Source organism: Sorghum bicolor, chromosome 4 (assembly GCF_000003195.3).
Source record: "Sorghum bicolor cultivar BTx623 chromosome 4, Sorghum_bicolor_NCBIv3, whole genome shotgun sequence".
Lineage (NCBI taxonomy): Eukaryota > Viridiplantae > Streptophyta > Magnoliopsida > Poales > Poaceae > Sorghum > Sorghum bicolor.
Window position 1 is genome coordinate 1,483,678 of NC_012873.2, and position 20,475 is coordinate 1,504,152.

General features: G+C 44.1%; 3 protein-coding genes across 4 annotated transcripts; 2 read left to right on the top strand and 1 right to left on the bottom strand.

Moving 5' to 3' along the window:
• Positions 517-5,048, top strand: LOC8085230 (S-(+)-linalool synthase, chloroplastic). Of its 2 annotated transcripts, none has more exons than XM_021458889.1 (7): positions 517-741; positions 1,793-2,024; positions 2,513-2,891; positions 3,119-3,337; positions 3,436-3,574; positions 3,916-4,170; positions 4,392-5,048. In XM_021458889.1, exons 1-7 carry the CDS (start codon positions 544-546, stop codon positions 4,662-4,664), a joined length of 1,695 nt encoding a protein of 564 aa, XP_021314564.1. In that variant the 5' UTR covers positions 517-543; the 3' UTR covers positions 4,665-5,048. The 2 variants fall into 2 exon arrangements, with proteins under 2 accessions (XP_021314564.1, XP_002451414.2); XM_002451369.2 differs by lacking the exon at positions 517-741 and adding an exon at positions 1,674-1,695 and having other exon boundaries at positions 4,392-5,046.
• LOC8085231 (S-(+)-linalool synthase, chloroplastic) lies at positions 7,619-12,485 on the top strand. Its single transcript, XM_002451370.2, is given in 7 exon segments — positions 7,619-7,633; positions 7,942-8,166; positions 10,267-10,700; positions 10,924-11,142; positions 11,262-11,400; positions 11,767-12,021; positions 12,216-12,485. Coding segments are annotated over 7 exon segments (1,557 nt in total).
• LOC8075628 lies at positions 17,864-18,842 on the bottom strand. Its single transcript, XM_002445463.2, has 3 exons — positions 18,448-18,842; positions 18,274-18,358; positions 17,864-18,073 (listed from the first exon to the last, which is right to left on the bottom strand). Exons 1-3 carry the CDS (start codon positions 18,834-18,836, stop codon positions 17,864-17,866), a joined length of 684 nt encoding a protein of 227 aa, XP_002445508.2. The 5' UTR covers positions 18,837-18,842.

A 20,475-nucleotide genomic window follows, 5' to 3' on the forward strand; every position in this document is an offset into this window, starting at 1 on the left:
AGCGGGCACTAATCTTACCACCCGGTGCAGCACACACAACGAGGGACATGCGCTCCGTTCTACCAGCTTGCGCAGGCGGAAAGCTCCTCTCTCAATTTGCTAGAGCACTAAATGTAGAACTTCCTTAGAGCAAGACTAATGATTTAGCCTGCTGGCTAAATGCAGTACAGCGGCAGCTCCCAGCTCTATTAGCCTTGCTCTAACGCCCTTTAGGAGGGGACTGATTATGACCTTCAAATTGCAAGCGTAACATATAGCACGTGATTCACATTGTATTAGGAATCTAGCTAGTATATATTCCTCCAAGGAGGCCGTTTTCAACCAGTAGTGCCACGGAGGCTGTTTTCAACATGTGCTGACTGGGCAACCACAGAGGCTGTTTTCAACCGGTGCCAGGTGCCAGAATCTGACAATGGACACATACAGACATATATCAGACATGGATAGCATAGGCTGCATAGCCAAGACATACCTTATATAGTAGTGCCGGGTCGTTGCCTCGTTTTATTCGTAGCTAGTTCCGTCATTTACAGACAAGTAAGTATGGCTATGGGTGCTGCCCCTGCACACATCTTCCCCACCACCGTGCAGCCTCTTCTCCTTCCTGCAGCTACACCGGTGGTGGCCGGGGATGGTAGGCGAGGCGGTGGTCGCCTCGGCAGCCGGAGCTGCCCTTCGCCGGCGGCAACCAAAACGTTGTTGCCTACTACTAGCGACCTTGATGTCCAGTTCCAGCTCCAGGTATAGCTTACATACAATATATGTCGTAGCACAATGCGTAGAGCTGATGCAGAGAGAAGTTTTTGGGTCGTACGTCCGCTACTAGTTTTCTCTAGACAAGTGAATTATATTGGTTAACTCTCCCATCACGAAAACTTGTTCGTTAGGAAAAGTTTTTTTAAACGATGTTTAGGACAAGCTAGTTTTGGCTAAACCTAAAAAACTACTCCCTCCATTATAAGATGTTTTCGCTTTTTCTAGTTTTAGAGCTTTGGCTATATATGTACTTAGGTATATACTATGTCTAAGTACATAAAAAACTTGTTGCTACATGTTCATGTCTCCTATAAGATTAATGTGTGTAAGTTTGTAACAAGCTGTAGCGCTATCGGGTGTACAACAAATCCTAGCGGAGTTATAACCACTTGGGATGAGGTCCCCCAACGTTTAGAGGGGTTGATGTGTGGCGATTTGGCTGAGACTGATGAGTAATCGAAAACCTTTCAACTTTAAAAAGACTTGATGTTCTATAAGTCAAAAAATATCCTAAAAAACTCTGACATTCTAAGAAAAAATAGTGGACATATATACTAGTGGACATACATTTTTTGTGCGTACCTCCATGCAACACATTTTAATTGGAAAATTTAACCATGACATCCCTCCTTTTAAGGAAATCTTCTATAACAAAACAGGGATACTGAAGTCATTTTTCTTCTCCACGCTAATCTATCTGAGAAATTCTAGATCATCAATTTGTTTTTCTTTTTTCTTTTTTTTTTTGGGGGGGGGGCACAATTTAGGATGTATTATATAAGTCATATGTCAATTTGTATTCGAAGTGCTTGCAAAATCTCTCATGTATTTAAAGGGTGGGATATATCATAGAAAAAACACACAAGGCTCAAGACAAATATCGAAGATCAGTATTATTTGTGTCCAAGGGATCGGCCGCGCGTCAGCATCACGTCGTAGGTTAGGTCCAAGAGTGTCACCATCATTTGATTTGGAAAAATATATAATAAACGCGCGCTCTCACTCTCCACCACTGACGCTTGCATTGGCACACCAGAGAGGCATCACGGATGTACGAAAGACTTTTCTTGGATGTGGACGGAGCGGCCGGGAGATGACGATGGCCACCGTCGACAACCTGAAGCGCCTCTGCATCGACCATTACTTCGAGGAAGAGATCGAGAGCGCCATGAGCAGCACATGCATGGATCTCCTCCACAGCGACGACCTCCTCGATGCAACCCTCTCCTTCAGGCTCATGAGAGAGACCGGGCATCATGTTTCAGCAGGTCAGTATTAATAAGTATATATACACATATATATGGTGTAGAGAGAGACCATCAAAACTCAAGATCCAAGCTAATGTTTTCCACATGTGCAATTCTGTCTCTATATATACTGTGCCAGTAGACCACATTGGCAATAATACTTCCTCAAAAAAAAAAAAACATTGGCAATAATAGACCCTGTGAAAAACATAGGCATAAATAAAGCCACTGAAACTAGTACGGCAATGGTGGCACATTAAACCAGAAATTTAAAAAGTTTCACAAAGTGATGGCAAGACTCTAAATATACATCACAGAGCAATAATGGCTAAAACCAAAACCGTAATTGACAGTGTCACAAACATACCAAATCCACTTTCAGTAGTTTCAAATTGTAAGCTCATCCGGCCTCAATAGACATTGGAAAGAAAATATATATACTGATGTTCATGGCTGAACAAATAGCTAGTTTGTATGACCCCTCTGAATCAACGTGCATATGAATGCAGATGACGTTCTCAGGAGGTTCACCAATGGCGCCGGCAAGTTCAGCCTTGCTCTCAGCAAGGACACCATGGGGCTCCTAAGCCTGCATGACATGTCACACCTGGACATCGGAGAAGAACAAACACTCCATGAGGCCAAGGAGTTCTCAAGAAAGCACCTTGCATCTGCCATCAGCAACATGGAGCCAGGCCTTGCGAGGTATGTGAGGCAGTCACTGGACCACCCCTACCACCTGAGCTTGATGCAGTACAAGGCAAGGCACCACCTCAGCTACCTGCAGAACCTGCCCAGTAGGAGCACTGCTGCAATGGAGGAGTTGGCAGTTGCAGAGTTCCAGCTTAACAAAATGCTGCATCAGATGGAAATGAAAGAGATCAAAAGGTACATTATATGCATAGATATATATATAAGCCATCGGTCGTCCTTGCTAGAAATGCATATTTTGACCTGTTGGCTTATTATTTTCTTAACTAATCGTCATGCTAATCTAATAGAATCGGTCGTCCTTACTTGTTTTTCCTTTTTCTAAGAGTCAAGTAAAAAAAAGTCTCTTTAAATATATATGAACCCTAATTATTGTTAGAGAAACCCCAACCCATGTAATGCAGATGGTGGATGAACTTAGGATTAGCTCAAGAAATACCGGTGGCTCGGGACCAGGTCCTCAAATGGTACACATGGTCCATGACTATACTCCAAGGATCTTCCTTCTCCAAATACAGAGTTGAGATCACAAAGATTATCTCGATCGCCTATGTTGTGGATGACATATTTGATCTTGTTGGCACCCTGGAGGAGCTCTCCCTCTTCACCGAGGCAATCAAAATGTAAGCTTGGATATGCATGCTTCTTTGCAAAATAACAATGCCACATATACAATCTGTGAGGTTCAGAATTATTTAAAAACTTATGTTACAATCTGTAGGTGGGATGTCGCAGCTGCTGATTCACTCCCCTGTTACATGAGATCATGCTACAAAGCTCTTTACACAGTTACAAATGAGATGGCAGATATGGCTGAGAATGAGCACGGGCTGAACCCTATCGATCATCTCAGGAAAGCTGTAAGTTGCACACACAAATATAATATCTCCAGAATTTTATTTGGATGATAAAATTAATTGTATATATAAAAAATGTTATCAATGTACATGATTCCTCAAAAAGATGTTGTAGATGTAGCTATGATTCCTAGCTAGTTACTGAATCTTACAAGCGTTACTGAATGGAGAAGAAGATTCAGAATACTTACCTCTGCCATTGCTACGTACTAACCACAGAAGAATTAACTACTTACTGAATGGAGAATAAGATTCAGAATATTTGCTTCTGCCATCGTTAATAACCACAAAAGAATTAATTATTATATTACTACATGGGCCCTTACTACATTTCTTTTTTGCAGTGGGCAATGCTGTTTGATGCGTTCATGGTTGAGGCAAAATGGCTAGCAACTGATCAGGTTCCTTCCGCAGATGAGTACTTGAGAAACGGTGTCATCACTTCAGTAGTGCCGCTCGCATTTGTGCACATACTCTTCCTTCTAGGGCATCACCATGCAGCGAGTGGCAACGCCGCAGAGCTCAGCGACAGCATCCCTCCAGCCATCACCAGCTTATCCAAAATCCTTAGACTCTGGGATGACATGGGTAGTGCCAAGGTCAGAATGATCGATTGTAATATTTTTTGAAATATAGCATAGATATAAATGGATTTTATTTTCTGATAATATAATAGTAATGCATAGAAGAACTAGCAGTAGGAGTATACCTGTTACAAATAGGAGCAGGAGAGATCATCAGATGAATCACTATCACTACACGTTGAATTAAAATAAACTCAACTTGTTGCATTATATTAGTTGGATTTTGCTGCTTGCAGGATGAAGCACAGGAAGGGTTGGATGGGTCATACAGGGAGCTGTACCTGAGGGAGCATCCTGCAGCCGCCGGCGACGTGGAAGAACACATGCGCAGGCTGATCGCCAAGGAGTGGCAGGAGCTCAACCGGGAGTGCTTCTCCAGGAGGACCTTCTCTTCCTGCTTGGCGCAGGCCTGCCTGAACGCCGCCAGGATGGTCAGCGTCATGTACATGTATGACAAGGAGCACAGGCTCCCTGTCCTTGAGGACTACATGAGGCTGCTGCTGCTTTGAAACCTACTGCTCCAGCCTCCAGCTCATCCTCATAGATGCGAATCCATGCATGCAAGATGGCAAGTGCGCTATTATGCTATTATTAAAACAAAGTGTGTTACTAACAACTAGCAGTATGTGAGAGATAGATATAGATTAGGGACTAAGGAGTAGACAGGAGAGGATAGATTTAATTAATCCAGTTTGTACCTGTATGGCATAATGGCATTTTTTCCTCCTCTGGTTCTCTGCTTTCATCGTGGACTATTTCACTATTACATAAGTGGGCTACAGTCCTGGTTAATTAGGAAAGACCTTTCATATTGTTTTTTTCGACCAAGACTGCGAATCCAGGATGTTATGTGGTTATGTACCGAAAATGTACATGTGGTTATGTGAGAATATATATGTGTGGTTAACTGGTTATGTACTCGAAATATATATAATTATGTACTCAAAATATACAATAAATAAACAAAACTCTGTTTTTGTTTTTTTGCAAGGGGTAAAACGGTCCATAGAGCAAATAAATTTTGTTTTGAGGCCATAAAGCCAAAATTTGGACACAATTTTGTTCATGTCTCCTATAAGATTAATGTGTGTGTAAGTTTGTACTTTCTTCATGGAAATAATAATTCTGCTTGGTCAATTTGAAAGTCGAGGAAAGATCAATTTTTTTTTTGAAACGAACCGGCAGGAGAGCTGCCTGCTATATTAAAAAGAGGAGAGTGCCAAGACAGGCAAAATACAAACACGAAAAAAAGCAGCACCCGCAGAGGGTGAAAGGAGAAAAAATATACACAGGAGTGCCAATCAAAACTGTAGACGGTGGTGATTCACGAAATCGTCCAGGTGCTTTGCTCCTGCCATGATCCACACTCTCACCCCCTCCTTGATCTTTTGGAGAACCCCCAAGTTTGTGGACTCCGCTCGTTGAAAAATTCTAGCATTCCTTCCAAATTTCCCAACAAATTAGGATGATAATCGACCGGAGGCCTCTCTTGTTTACACTAGGCACGTCTGATATGGCTGTCCACCACCTCTCTAGGTTGTCGCTAGGTGGCCAGGCATTTGGCTGTAATTCATGGTTTGCTGTCCAAACGGCGATTTCACTCCACAGACGTTTCGTGAACCTACAATCTTTGAAAAGGTGCAAGCCCGTTTCTGCATGTAGTCTACATAGAGGGCAGATCCTTTGGTTTGGCCAATTTCGTGCTTGTAATCTGTCAGCAGTCCAAATTCGGTTTTGTATGGCAAGCCAGCTGAAGAATTTGCATTTAGGCGGCGCCCATGCCTTCCAAATAATAGTTTCAAAATTATTGCGGGTTGTGCCTATAAACTGGGCGTGGTAGGCTGACGAAGCAGAGTAGTCACCATTTTTCTGGAATTTCCATGTGAGGGTATCTGGCGTCCCTGTTCTCAACGTGATGCGCCTGGCCTCTTGCCACAGATGCCTGTACTCAACAAAGTGCTGGGCAGAAAAGCTTGAATGTTGTAGGCTGATGTCATGTATCCAGTTGTTGTCGAGTAGAGCTTGATGCAGCGTTCTGTTTTTTTTCCTGGAAATAGAGTAAAAATGTGGCACTACATCACAGGGGCGCTGGCCATTTAGCCATGCACTCTTCCAGAAAGACGCTCGTTCTCCATTTCCAATTGTGAGCGTTGTGGAAGCCGCAAAGATTTAGACAACTGCAGCCATCAATTTGGACACAATTTAGGATGTATTATATAAGACATATATGTCAATTTGTATTCGAAGCTAGTGCTTGCAAAATCTCTCATGTACTTAAAGGGCGGGATATATCATAGAAAAAACACACAAGTGGCTCAAGACAAATATCGAAGATCATTCAAAATGAAATAAATTCAGAAAACACTGTCTCTGGAGGGGATCTGATGATAATAGCAGAATTAATGCTAAGGCTGCTTGGAGTCTGGTCGCTAGGACAAAACAGAATGGTGGACTTGGGGTTTTGGATTTGAGAACCCAGAACGAAGCCCTCCTTCTAAAACAGTTACACAAGTTCTTCAATCGAGCTGATATTCCTTGGGTGCATTTAGTTTGGGAAAAACACTATAACAATGGAAAGCTTCCTGGCCATACTAAGAAGGGGTCCTTCTGGTGGTGGGACGTTTTAAAACTGCTTGACAAGTTTAAAGGCATGGCAACCCCCCAAATCAATGATGGCGCCACTTGCCTCTTCTGGGATGATTGCTGGGCTGGCCAACCCCTCAAGCAGACATTCCCTGAACTTTTCTCGTTTGCCAAGAAAGCTGAAATCTCCCTTAAAAATACCCTTGCTGAAAGTCAGTTCTATAGGCTCTTTAATCTTCCTCTCAGCATCCAGGCCTTTGATCAGCTTCAGGAGTTACAAGAGTTCTAGCATAGTTTAAACCCCAGCTCTAATTTGGATGTTTGGAGATACATTTGGGGAGATAGCACATTCTCTCCTAAGCAAGCCTATAATCAACTCATGGGAACAAATGAAGTTCACCCTATCTTTAGCTGGATTTGGAAATCTTCATGTCATTTGGAAATCTTCATGTCAGCCGAAACATAAAGTCTTTTTCTGGCTTGTTCTCCTTGACAGAGTCAGCACCAGGAATCTTTTAAGAAGGAAGCAGATGTTTCTTCCTTCATATAACTGCGCTCTCTGTAATGATGACATGGAAGAATATGTTGATCATTTGTTTCTGGACTGCAGAATCGCCAGAGATTGTTGGGCGTTGATTGGATTATCAGTAACCAGCTCGCCTGACATGGTTCAAAAATTTGAAAATCTCAGAAACAAAATTGGTAAGAGATTCTTCATAGAGATAATTATCATTATGTGCTGGAGTATCTGGACCATCCGAAATGATGCCGTCTTCAGGGAAGTCCCAGCTTGCAGCCTCAGGTGTTTGGAAATCTTCAGAAGCACCTTCAAGCAACTCCTTTGGAGAGCGAAGAAAAAATACTTTCCTGCAATTGAACTATGGCTGAGCAAGCTGTATTCTAGTTTCAATTTTTTTTCTTTCCTTTTTTGTTCCCTAATGTTCCTTTCAGTCTGTTCTGTTTTGTTTATATCTTGTAAACGCTGGTTTTGTTTCTTTTTAATAAAATTCCCAGTAGAGGTCCTCCCGGACCTCTCCTGTTCGCTCAAAAAAGTATTATTTGTGACCAAGGGATCGGCCGCGCGTCAGCATCATGTCGTAGGTTAGGTCCAAGAGTGTCACCATCATTTGATTTTTGGAAAAATATATAATAAACGCGCGCTCTCACTCTCCACCACCACTGACGCTTGCATTGGCACACCAGAGAGGCATCACGGATGTACGAAAGACTTTTCTTGGATGTGGACGGAGCGGCCGGGAGATGATGGCCACCGTCGACAACCTGAAGCGCCTCTGCATCGATCACTACTTCGAGGAAGAGATCCACAGTGCCATGACCACCACATCCACATGCATGGATCTCCTCCACAGCCATGACCTCCTCGATGCAACCCTCTCCTTCAGGCTCATGAGAGAGACCGGGCATCATGTGCAACACTCGGCAAAAGAAGGGCACCCAGCAAAATAAAAGTAACCTGACGGCCGCCCCCGCGTACGCTGTTAAAAAATATGTATTTTGCCGAGAGCCGGCATAAGCACTCAGCGAAGACGCTTGCTTTGCCGAGTGCCGGGATGTGGCACTCGGCAAAGAGGCCTCTTCACCGTTTGCCGAGTGCAGCTGCCTAGCACTCGGTGAAGTTTTTTTTGTTTTTTGTTTTTTTGACCCATGTTTTTTATGAGGCATTACCACATTATTTAAAACTCTATCTTCAAATTTGGGACAACTTTGAGTTTTTTTTAATATATTTCTTTATTTTTCTCCTCTTGTTGAATTTTTTGGAATAATTCAAATTTGAACTGTATGTTTTCATGGAATAATCGAATTTGATCGTTATAAAAATGATATTTATGATTTTTGGTTTATGATGAGGCTGTATTCAGGATCTCACATGAAATGTCAAGCATTTTGTTGACCTAACATGACGAGGTATTTGCGAGAAAAGTGTTCTTAAATTATATAAAATCCGAACAAAGTTCAAAAATCACGAAACTTGTTGAGGCGTCATGTTATTGCATATAGAGGCTATGATAAAAAATGGAGAAGGTTTCGAGCAAGTTATGATGTCGAATGTCTAAAACTCACACATGATCACATGTGATCACACTCATCATATGTGTGGTCATGTTTAGGTTTTAGGCATTCGACGTGACAATGTTCTCCAAATCGTTTAAAATTTTTATCATAGCCTCTACATACGATAACATGAGACTTTGTCAAGATTCATGTTTTTTCGGACTTCGTTCACATTTTATATAATTTTAAAACATTTAGACCACAAGGCGATCGTCATGTTACATGAACAAGATGTTTAAAAATTCAGGCGAGTTCATGAATACAGCCTCAAAATACACTTAAAAATATGAATATTATTTTTTGAAACACTAAATTTCATTATTTCAAGCACCTATAGTTCAAATTAACTTTTTTGAGAATAATGTAAGGAAACAAAATAAATTAAAAAAATTAGGAAGCGAACTCAAACAAGTTTTAATATTTGAAAATAGAGTTATGAATAATGAGGAGAAAAGATATTCATTTTTTAAGAATTACAAACAACCATTTTCTCTGGGATCGCACGTTGGGGCGTCTCATCCCTCACACTCGCCGTGAGCCGCTTCGAATTCTTTTTTATGTATTGAACTTGTGAACTTGTGGACTATGAGTTGTGGTTTGTAACATATTGTGGATTTCGGACAAATTTAGTCTTTTTGGATATAAATTTGTGGTTTGTGATTATTTGCTGTTGAATCGTGGTATATATATATATATATATATATGCATTGTTGTCTACATGGGGAAACAAAAAAAATCAGAGGTGGCTTTGCCGAGTGCAATGGTCATGGCACTCGGCAAAGAAAATACCGAAACAATATTAAAACATGTCTTTGCCGAGTGTTGGGATAGGGCACTCGGCAAAGAAAATACTGAAAAAATATTAAAACAAGTCTTTGCCGAGTGTTGCACTCGGCAAAGAGAGTTTTAATTTTAAAAAATAAAAATCTTTGCCGAGTGTTGCACTCGGCAAAGAGCGTTAAATCTTTATCGAGTGTCACTGTGGCACTCGGTAACTCCTTTGCCGAGAGTCCGTATTTTGGCACTCGGTAAAGCCGGCTTTACCGTTAACATCTTCGCCGTAATTCTTTGCCGAGTGCAATTTTGCCTTTGCCGAGTGTAATAGACACTCGGCAAAGAATCAGCCTGCAGTAGTGACTTTATATATATATATATATATATATATATAGACACACACACACATTGTGTAGAGAGAAAATTCAAAAGAAACAAGCTAATGTTTTCCACATGTGCAGTTTTGTCTCTATACTGTCTCAGTAGACAACATAGAGGCATGTATACAAAAATACAAGTAGGGGCCTCCCTGCTGACCTTTAAAAAAAAAGTAGACAACATATAATAGACCCAGTCAAAAAACCAGAAATTGAAGTTTTACAAAGAGATTGCATGACTCTAAATATACATTATTACCAAACAAATAATGGCTAAAAAACAAAAAACCGTAATAGACCTCAGTTACATTGCGAAGAAAATATACTGTTGTTCATGGTTGTATGACCCCTCTGAATCAACGTGCATATGAATGCAGATGACAATGGCGCCGGCAAGTTCAGCCTTGCTCTCAGCAAGGACACCATGGGGCTGCTAAGCCTGCATGACATGTCGCACCTGGACATCGGAGAAGAACCAGCACTCCATGAGGCCAAGGAGTTCTCAAGAAAGCACCTTGCATCTGCCATCAGCAACATGGAGCCAGGCCTTGCGAGGTATGTGAGGCAGTCACTGGACCACCCCTACCACCTGAGCCTGATGCAGTACAAGGCAAGGCACCACCTCAGCTACCTGCAGAGCTTGCCCAATAGGAGCACTACTGCAATGGAGGAGTTGGCAGTTGCAGAGTTCCAGCTTAACAAAATGCTGCATCAGATGGAAATGAAAGAGATCAAAAGGTACATTATATGCATACATATATAAGCCATCGGTCGTGTCCTTGCTAGAAATGCATATATTGACCTGTTTGGCTTATTATTTTCTTAACTAATCGTCATGTTAATTAATTCTAATAGAATTGGAGGCTACTTGTTTTTTTTTCTAAGAGTCAAGTAAAAAAGTCTCTTTAAATATATATGGATCCTAATTATTGTTAGAGAAACCCCAACCCATGTATTGCAGATGGTGGATGAACCTAGGATTAGCTCAAGAAGTACCGGTGGCTCGGGACCAGGTCCTCAAATGGTACACATGGTCCATGACTATACTCCAAGGATCTTCCTTCTCCAAATACAGGGTTGAGATCACAAAGATTATCTCGATTGCCTATGTTGTGGATGACATATTTGATCTTGTTGGCACCCTGGAGGAGCTCTCCCTCTTCACCGAGGCAATCAAAATGTAAGCTTGGATATGCATGCTTCTTTGCAAAATAACAATGCCACATATACAATTACAATCTGTGAGATACAGATATGTATAACCTATATTTAAATTTCTGAATGTAACACGATTTATAGGTGGGATTTGGAAGCTGCTGATTCACTCCCGTGTTACATGAGATCATGCTACAGAGTTCTTTACACAGCTACAAATGAGATGGCAGATATGGCTGAGAAGGAGCATGGGCTGAACCCTGTCGATCATCTCAGGAAAGCTGTAAGTTACACGCACATATATAATATCTCCAGGATTTTATTTGGATGGTAAAATCAATTACATCAACATGTTTTCAACCTATATGATTGGATGGTAAAATCAATTACATCAAAATGTTTTCAACCTATATGATTCTCAGAAAGATGTTGTACATGTAGCTATATGTTATCAAACTATTTCGAAATGTAGATGTAGCTATATATGATTCCTAGTTACTGAATCTAGCTTAATTAATTACAAGGATACTGAATGGAGAAGAAGATTCAGAATATATAATGCTTCTACCATTATTGTTAATACACAGAAGAATTAACTACTACTACTTTTCTGTTGTAAAAAAAAAATACTACTTTTCTTCTTTTGCAGTGGGCAGTGTTGTTTGATGGGTTCATGGTTGAGGCGAAATGGCTAGCAACCGATCAGGTCCCTTCTGCAGATGAGTACCTGAGAAATGGTGTCATCACTTCAGGAGTGCCGCTCGCATTTGTGCACATACTCTTCCTTCTAGGGCATCACCATGCAGTGAGTGGTAATGCTGCAGAGCTCACCAACAGCATCCCTCCAGCCATCACTAGCGCCTCCAAAATCCTCAGACTCTGGGACGACATGGGCAGTGCCAAGGTCAGAACGCACAATTGTAAAAACTTTTGAAATAACAAATGTATAATTAAGAACTAGTAGCTAGTAGAGTAGCAGTAGGAGAGTGTACATATATACCTTTTCCAAGATAGGAGGCAGGAGAGATAAATCACTAGGTAATAACATGCATGTTGAAATATATATATATATCGTTTGTGGATTTAATTAATTTGCAGGATGAAGCACAGGAAGGATTGGATGGGTCATACAGGGAGCTGTACCTGTTGGAGCACCCTGCCGGCGACGTGGAAGAACACATGCGCAGGCTGATCGCCAAGGAGTGGCAGGAGCTCAACCGGGAGTGCTTCTCCAGGAGGACCTTCTCGTCCTGCTTCGCGCAGGCCTGCCTGAACGCCGCCAGGAGGATGGTCAGTGTCATGTACATGTATGACAAGGAGCAGAAGCTCCCCGTCCTTGAGGACTACATGAGGATGCTGCTGCTTTGAAATCAAACCTATATTACTGCTCCTAGCTCGTTTGGATATATAGAGATTAGGGATATATAGATTACGAGACGGGAGGATAGATTTATTTAATCCAATTTAATTTGCACACCATTACGGGTATATGGTTTCTTTTTCTCCTCGTTTGGATCTCTGCTTTGGTCGTGGATGATATCATGATGAATCTTTTGTTTCTTTTTCCGAAAGAACGCCGGGGGCACTCGTTTTTCTAGAGCCAGGCTCTGGCCAACCGTCCGTCCAGTTCGTGTCACCTTCCGATGGTGGAGTTCCGCACCTCAACGCCCAGCACCCTCTTTCATTTTGCTTCGCTCCAGTCTGGACAGTCATCGTCTTCCATCCCAATATCTCCTCGCCATTGCCACCGCACTGCCCAGATTCACGCCCTCATCGCTCAGATCCCGCATGGTACTGCCACTCCTTCTGCTACCACGAGGATGCAGCGGGGACCAGCGCCTCCAGGGAGTCCGAGTGGCGCATGGGCGAGTACAGCGAGAGGTGGTGTCGGCGTACACGCCCTCGCCGCTGCAGACCGTGCTCGTCGTGCTCGCCCTCCACAACGACGTTAGGCCGGCGGCGCCGTTCGCGATCGATGGCCGGAGACGGAGGAAGTGGTGGATTCGTGCCGTGGGCACAGATGCGTCTCGCTGATCCAGGAGGCAGCAGAGTCACCGAGGCCGAGCTGTTGCGAGTGCGGGTCTGATGATGGAGGCAGCAACGCCGCCTCGCTCTGGTCCATCACGGCGCCGAGGCAGGGCGAACTGCTGCTCTGAATGTCTCTTTGTTCTAAATGTCGCTATGTTCTGAATGCTCACTGCCTCCTATCTACTCTGAATGTATGCCTAATCTGAATGCCTGAATGTGGCTGAAAGCCTGAAATTCTGAAACCTGTTAGATGTTACTCTGAATGTTAGCTAATATACTCTGAAACCTGTTAGATGTTAACTGCAGATTACTCTGAATGTGTTTGATGTGTTACTGATATGTTAGCTAATATTCCTCATTGAGATGCTCACTATAGATTACTTAAGCATACAACAACGAGAAAATAGGTGATGATTTGCTGATGTCCTCCCCGCATCAACGACTCTTCAGAAAGCAAGCAAAGCCAATGGTATCTCAATTCTGAACATCTTAGAACGATTGTGCAGGAAGACCAACCATGCGCCAAAGAACGTTCCGGTTGCGCTGGACGGCACACTGAAAGACTTGCAAACTGGCTACGTGTATCTTTACCAACTCCAACCATGTGACATGTGTGCATTGTCACAAAAACTCAAAATGTAAGACTTGCTGGTGACATTTCGTCAGATGCATTGGTCGGTCAGAACAAAGAAAGATAACCAACCAAACACACTCTGGAGCTAGCCAGGCTAATGTAGTATAGACAACCAAACAATAAGAGGTTGGCTTAGTGAGAGCAGGCTAAGACTGCCCAGGCTAGAACTGTAACCAGGCTAGAAATAGACTAGGAAACCAAACACACCCGTTGTGTTGTTGTGTTGACGTCGGGGTCCAAATTCGGTCGACATGTAGGGTTGGATCAACAAGAGACTGTTATGAGTGGTGCAGCACCAGCGAAGGTTTTGCAGCTCCAAACGATAAATTGAAGCTAAGCCTATATGGACTCCTAATTAAATATTAGGTATTTGAAGTGGAGCAAATAAAGAAAGAGTGATGATCCCTCACAAGTTGTAATGTATATGATTATATAAATGCGATGTGGTAGAGATGGATATTCCCACTTCCTAAGCAAAATTGTAATATGTGTGGCTATATATATGTGCATTGGTGGATCTAGGATTTTAGAGTTAGGTATTCCCACACATCCCACACAAAATGAAATGATTTGTGTGTATTGTACCGCAGCAGAAATGTAACTCTAGCCTTTTTATAAATGAGCTTAGCACAATTGAACAAATATTGTTGGCTGATTTGTTGTAAGAAAAAAATACTGCTGAATGACTGACAGATTTAGCTGATAAGCTCAAGCGAACAGGCAATGTATACACTATATATTCGTACTTAATATACTCCATTTTTAGCAACATGCAGCCCACCACATGGCTCCGCTCAACATGGCATCTTACAACATTTTTCAATAGTGGGAGTTTTTGATATGAACACAATTACTTTAGGAAAACATGATCCCACTATATATGTTTTAGGACGAAACATCCTAGGATTTTGCTATTCATAAGGAGCGGAAATACTAGCTAGAAGCCGCCGACGACTACGACCGTGGACGACGACTGACTTGACCATCATCAGTGTGTACACGCAGGACGTACGTATACGCATGGTCGATCGATCGAGAGAACCTTTTCTGGTTTCTGCCGCGGGGGCAGTATGTGGTAAGGCCGCGCCGATCGAGTGCAAATGGTCGTTTCCTGCTGCCGGCCGGCCATGTACGAACCTCTCGTCCATTAGAGACTGTGTGTTCCCATTTAGATATTGTTTGGACGTAGTCAGATTCGTATTAATACATATATATTGGGGTGCGTTGTAGTGGAACTTGAACTAAATTCTACCCCAATCCACTCCAATACATATGGATTGAGGTGAATCCGACAACATCCAAAGCCTTAGGGATGTACGAACCTCTCTCGTCCATGGGTGCGTCCTGCGGGCTGTGTACACACTGATGATGGTCAAGTCAGTCCACGGTTGTCCTCGTCGTCGTCGGCGGCGTCGGCGGCTGCAGCTGTTGCTGCTTTTACACCTTGTTTAGTTATACATAAAATCTAAAAACTTTTCAAAATTTCTCATCGCATCGAATGTTACGGTACATGCATGGAGCACTAAAAATAACTAATTGCACAATTTACATATAATTTGCGAGATGAATTTTTTTAGCCTAGTTAGTCTATGATTGAATAATAATTACTAAATACAAACAAAAGTACTATAGTACCTACAAACTTTTCACTCAAGGAACTAGACCTTAGTATTTCTGCTCCTTGTGAATAGCATGCAATATAATGCAGTGTGATCAGTTGGAGAGAAGAGGGGTCGCCATTGCTGCTACATTATTCATCGCTTAGGCACGATCGAGAACACACTTAGTAGGGTCGTCGTCCAAGTCCAGCAACTTGGTCGTAACCATTTGTGGCCACGATCGAAGAAGCTGCTGATGCGTGCAGATAATATAAGCGACGACAATGCAAATAAATCATTGTCCTCGTCCGATCGGCTTGTAAATAAAAACGAACAAATCCCAAAAGTATAGCCTAAAATCTTATATAGGTTTCATAGTATGGTTATAGAGCCTTTTTTTAGTAGAAAGAGTTTCGGCTTCAAACTTCTTCAAAGAAGAAGCATCAGACCAAAAGTTTATATTACGACTCTAATTAAACTATGTTTATGATCATGATGATGTTCACTACTACAGAGAGGATCTTTGCCGAGGGCTTACGGCCTTCGGCAAAGGCTATAAGACCCTCGGCAAAGGCTTTGCCGAGGGCTGCCTTCGGCAAAGAGCCGTCGAGAAATTTTCCGTCGGTAAAGGGGTCTTTGCCGAGGGCTGTTTGTCGGGCACTCGGCAAAGATTTTGCCGAGGGCTGACGCCGGCCTTCGACGAAAAAAAGATGCCGTTAGGCCACTAGCTGCAACTGATGGCGTCTTTGCCGAGGGCCCAACGTTGGGCCCTCGGCAAAAATTTTTTTAAATTTTTATTTTGGTAATTTGTTTGCCGAGGGTTCCCATACAGGCCCTCGGCAAAGAATTTTAAAATTTTTATTTGGGTACTTTCTTTGCCGAGGGCTACCATGCAGGCCCTCGGCAAAGTATCTTTTTTTATTTTTTCTGGAGAATTCTTTGCCGAGGGCCTTGACCATAGCCCTCGGCAAAGACCTGTTTTCTATTTTTTCTGAGAAATTCTTTGCCGAGGGCTATGGTGAAGGCCCTCGGCAAAGACCAGAAAAATTTTAAATTTTTTTTGTTTGTTTATTTGCATCCAGACAATAGACAAATACATATATATACCATCACACAGAGAGAGTCCACAACGAGCACATACATCTCACGAACATCACAGATATATATCACAAACATCATGTATACACGAACATCACATATATATATATATATCACGACCATCCAGTAGTCCACAAGTTCACCAAATCGAACCAAAGTTCCAAACCGCCGACACGTACGCACCGTAGGGCTGCGAGAACTCACCATCGTCCCCAACCGTCCTGCCTCTGCGTCGAGGGTGGTGTGTCGAAGGCTCCAGGATCCGGTGACGTACGAGGCGGGTTATTGAATCCCGCTGTCGACTGAGGCTGCACAAACAGTTAGATGTTTATGTGAGATTGCAGTAATTATTTCTGCACTATAGTTACAAAGAAGAAGTTAACTTTGACACTTACAGTAGAACTAAACGGCGTCGGAAGCTGAGGCGCTGTAGCTGACATCGTGACGTCCACACCTGTATGCTGCCCCAGAGCGGCCAGGACCCTCATCATCTCAGCCATCCTCTGGTCCTGGGCCTCTCGCGCGAGACGCTCAGCCTCCAGCCGAGCAGTGAGGGCCGTGATCTGCTCCGTCTTCTGGGCGTTGTCGGCCTGTAAGATTACACTCCAATGTTTCAGTAATGCAAATGTAATTCAGTTGCGAGAATATTAATTTACTATGAGTGAACCTAGAATTACCTGGAGCGAAGCTAACATGCTCACTGTCGGAGTCGGCCGTGCACGGATGGACTGGCTGGAGCTCGTGCTCTGTGCTCTGAGCTGGCTGAGAGTGGGGGTGGTGTTGGGGTCGATGGCGGCGTTTGCGATCCAGGCCCGGCCGTGCTTTCTACCGCTACCGAGCCTCATGACGCCCTCGGCATCTAGTGGCTCGGTGCGGACGTCGTACTCTGGCCCGTGCCGCTCCCGTACCGCCGACGTGTACTCCTGGACCTTATCGTACACGTTGGGGTCGGAGTACGCCTCGCGAGGGGCAGCTGCGTCCCAGGTGCGTTGGCCTGCAGTCTGGTGAGACGCAGCCCAAGCCGTGAACATGGACACCTCCTCGTCCGGGTGCGCAGCCTCCTACGAGAAAAGCGACAGAGGGTGAGTAATCAAGCATACATTAAACGCGAAACTAAATAGAAGACAAATCACTTACATATGATTTTTTGAAGGCGGGGAGGCTCTTGCTGCCTTGGTGGTGAGTGGCAGCTGGTCTTTGCAGACGCAGTGCCCGCTGAGACTCGTGCCTGTCTAGGTAGTCCTGCGTGAACTACCTATCCACGATCGCAGCCCAAGCATCGGCATGCGCCCGACACCACCAGGGAATCACCTACAAGACAATGAGTGTTTGACAGATATGAAGATATAATTGAATATATTAAATTCAAAAAAGAGACAATCTGAATGTTATTCATCTACCTCCAGGTACTGCTTCTGGGTCATCGTCATCGTCCGCGCCTGAGCCTTCGTGATAGTCATACTACACGCCGACGCGTAGAAGTCTATCACTGCCTGGACGCGCGCCTCGTGGTGCATGTCGGTGACATACTTCCTACAGGAGGCGTGCGCCACAGACTCAGCCAGGGCCACGTCTTCGTCCTCCACCCTGAAGTACCTCTGCACAAAAGATAATACATCCAATCATTATTTAAAAAAAATAGATTTTAATGTAATGGATGAATTATTGTTGTGCGAAAGGAACTTACCCAAAACTCGGCCAGTATCCTCTCCTGGGGGTTGCGGTACGTGTCGTCCTCCCCTAAAGCGTACCTGTTCTAGGTGGTGGCCGGCTCGCGGGCCCCCGACGCCAACTCCACGAGGCCGGGGAAGTACTTCCGGCACAGGGTACCCAGGATGGTCGAGGGAGCGCGCACGGGAGTACCCGACACCAGATCCCAAGACCTGCACCAGTTAGAAAAAATAGTCAGTTTCTCTCTAAACCCTCAAACCTAAAAGATGAGGTAGTTGTGATATCATTTAGATTTACTTACTTGGGCGGTACAGGGCGAAGCAGTGCCCGACTCTGAGGTAGTGGGTATGGAGGGAGCTTCGCGGGACCTCGCTGGTAGACACCCGACGTCGCGCCTCCCTCGTCCTCGGGCGCCGCGCCGTGCTCCTCGTCATGGCCCTCGTCCTGGCCCTCGACCTGGTCCTCGTCCTGGTCCTCGTCCTCCTGGTACTCCTCCTCCAGCGTCGGAGCCACGGGGTCTGGGGTGGGACTCCGCGGCCTCCTACGCCCCTGGCTGGTACTCGTCGTGGAAGGCCTCCCCCTCCTGCGGCGTCCTGCGGCGGCTGCCCCTGACGACTCTGCCTCGCCAGTGAGGGAAGGGCGTCTCGCGTAGGCCGAGGGTGTGTCACGTCGTGGCCGCCTGCTCGCCATCTTTGATCAAACACCTGCACACACAAAGAATGAAACAAGACTTATTAGTAAGCATATTAGAGACTTGAAAATAAATAAACAAAACAAAAATGTCAATAATTTAAAAAAGACATAGTGTTACATGTATTACGAATAGTCCTCGTGGTTGGGATTATAGGTCTCGTCATCACTGTCAATATTATCCAAATAAGCGACACTATCTGAAGGTCCTACGTCATCGTCTTCGTCTTCATCACCAGCGACAAGTAATCGCTCAAGCATTTGTATGTCCTTGGCATTTTGCACCACGTCTCCATCATCCTCGTCATCAACCATTTCGTTGTCTTCTTCCATTTCGAGGGCCTGAGGTAGGAGTATCTGAAGTGTCCCCGATAGCCCATCTTCTTGATAGAACTCTCCATCATATGTGTTTGTGTTAAAGTTGTAATCGTCATCGTTTGGGGCTGGGAGTTTCCCGTGTGGAGAAACCTGGTGCACAATAGCCCACCCCTGAAGCTCTTGTTTGGCTTGATTCGCATATCTCGTGTAATACACCTGCACGGCCTGTTGAGCCACAATGTAGATATCCTTTCCTGGATATACAAAATCTTCTCGCACCTCGACTAGCCCAAGACTAGGGGTGAGTCTCGTTTCGCGAGGATTAAACCAGTGGCATTTAAACATGACAGGTTTCAGAGGTTTGTCACCATCAAATTCAAGTTGGTAGATGTCCTCAACTCTTCCATGGTAGTCGAGGCCATCAGTGCCGGGAGTACAAACTCAACTATTTGTGGTTTTCCGATTGGGCCGGATATTCTCGTATCTTGTTGTGTGGAAGCGATAACCGTTCACATCATATCCGGTAAATGACTTCACCCTAACTTGGCAGCCGTTTGCAACCTATTTCAACTCGACACTCATGGACGAGTCGGTCCGGGCCTTTCGTTTGAACCAAGAAATGAAATCAGGCCTATCCGCTCCCGGGCCCCGGGATAGAAGGATGTCTTGTTCTTGCGGGGTTGGATCTCTTTGTTCATTCCAAGATTCACGAACAAATTCCCCGATAAACGGTTGCACCTCAGTAAGGTTGTTGAACAAGTATAGCATGATACTGCGCCATTCGTTATTTGTCAAAATCTTCACGGTGGATGCACTTGCGCTACCGAGTTGTCCATGGAAAAGACTTAGAGTCGATTCATTTTCGTCGACATTGTAACGTGGAAGTGGGTTGTGATTGCTCGGCAGATTGGGCTTGTAATACTGTGTAGTGAAGTTTGCCACCTCCTCCCTCAGGTATGCCTCTGCAACGGAAGCCTCAATTCTGGCTTTATTTGTACATTTCTTGCGAAGAGTCTTCAGTACCCTCTCCACTGTAAAACACCAGCGAAACTGCACAGGCCCCCCCAAACGTACTTCAGTGGGAAGGTGCACGATCAAATGTTGCATCGACAAGAAAAAGCCCTGTGAGAAGATCTTCTCCAGCTTACAGACCAACACAGGTGCCTGTTTTTCTAACTCTATAGCGACGTTTCGAGATACCTCCTTAGCACACAACAGGTGGAAGAAATAGCTCAACTCAGCCAACACTTTCCAGACATGCTCAGGGACATACCCACGGACCATTGCAGGGAGAAGCCGCTCAATCCATACATGGTAGTCA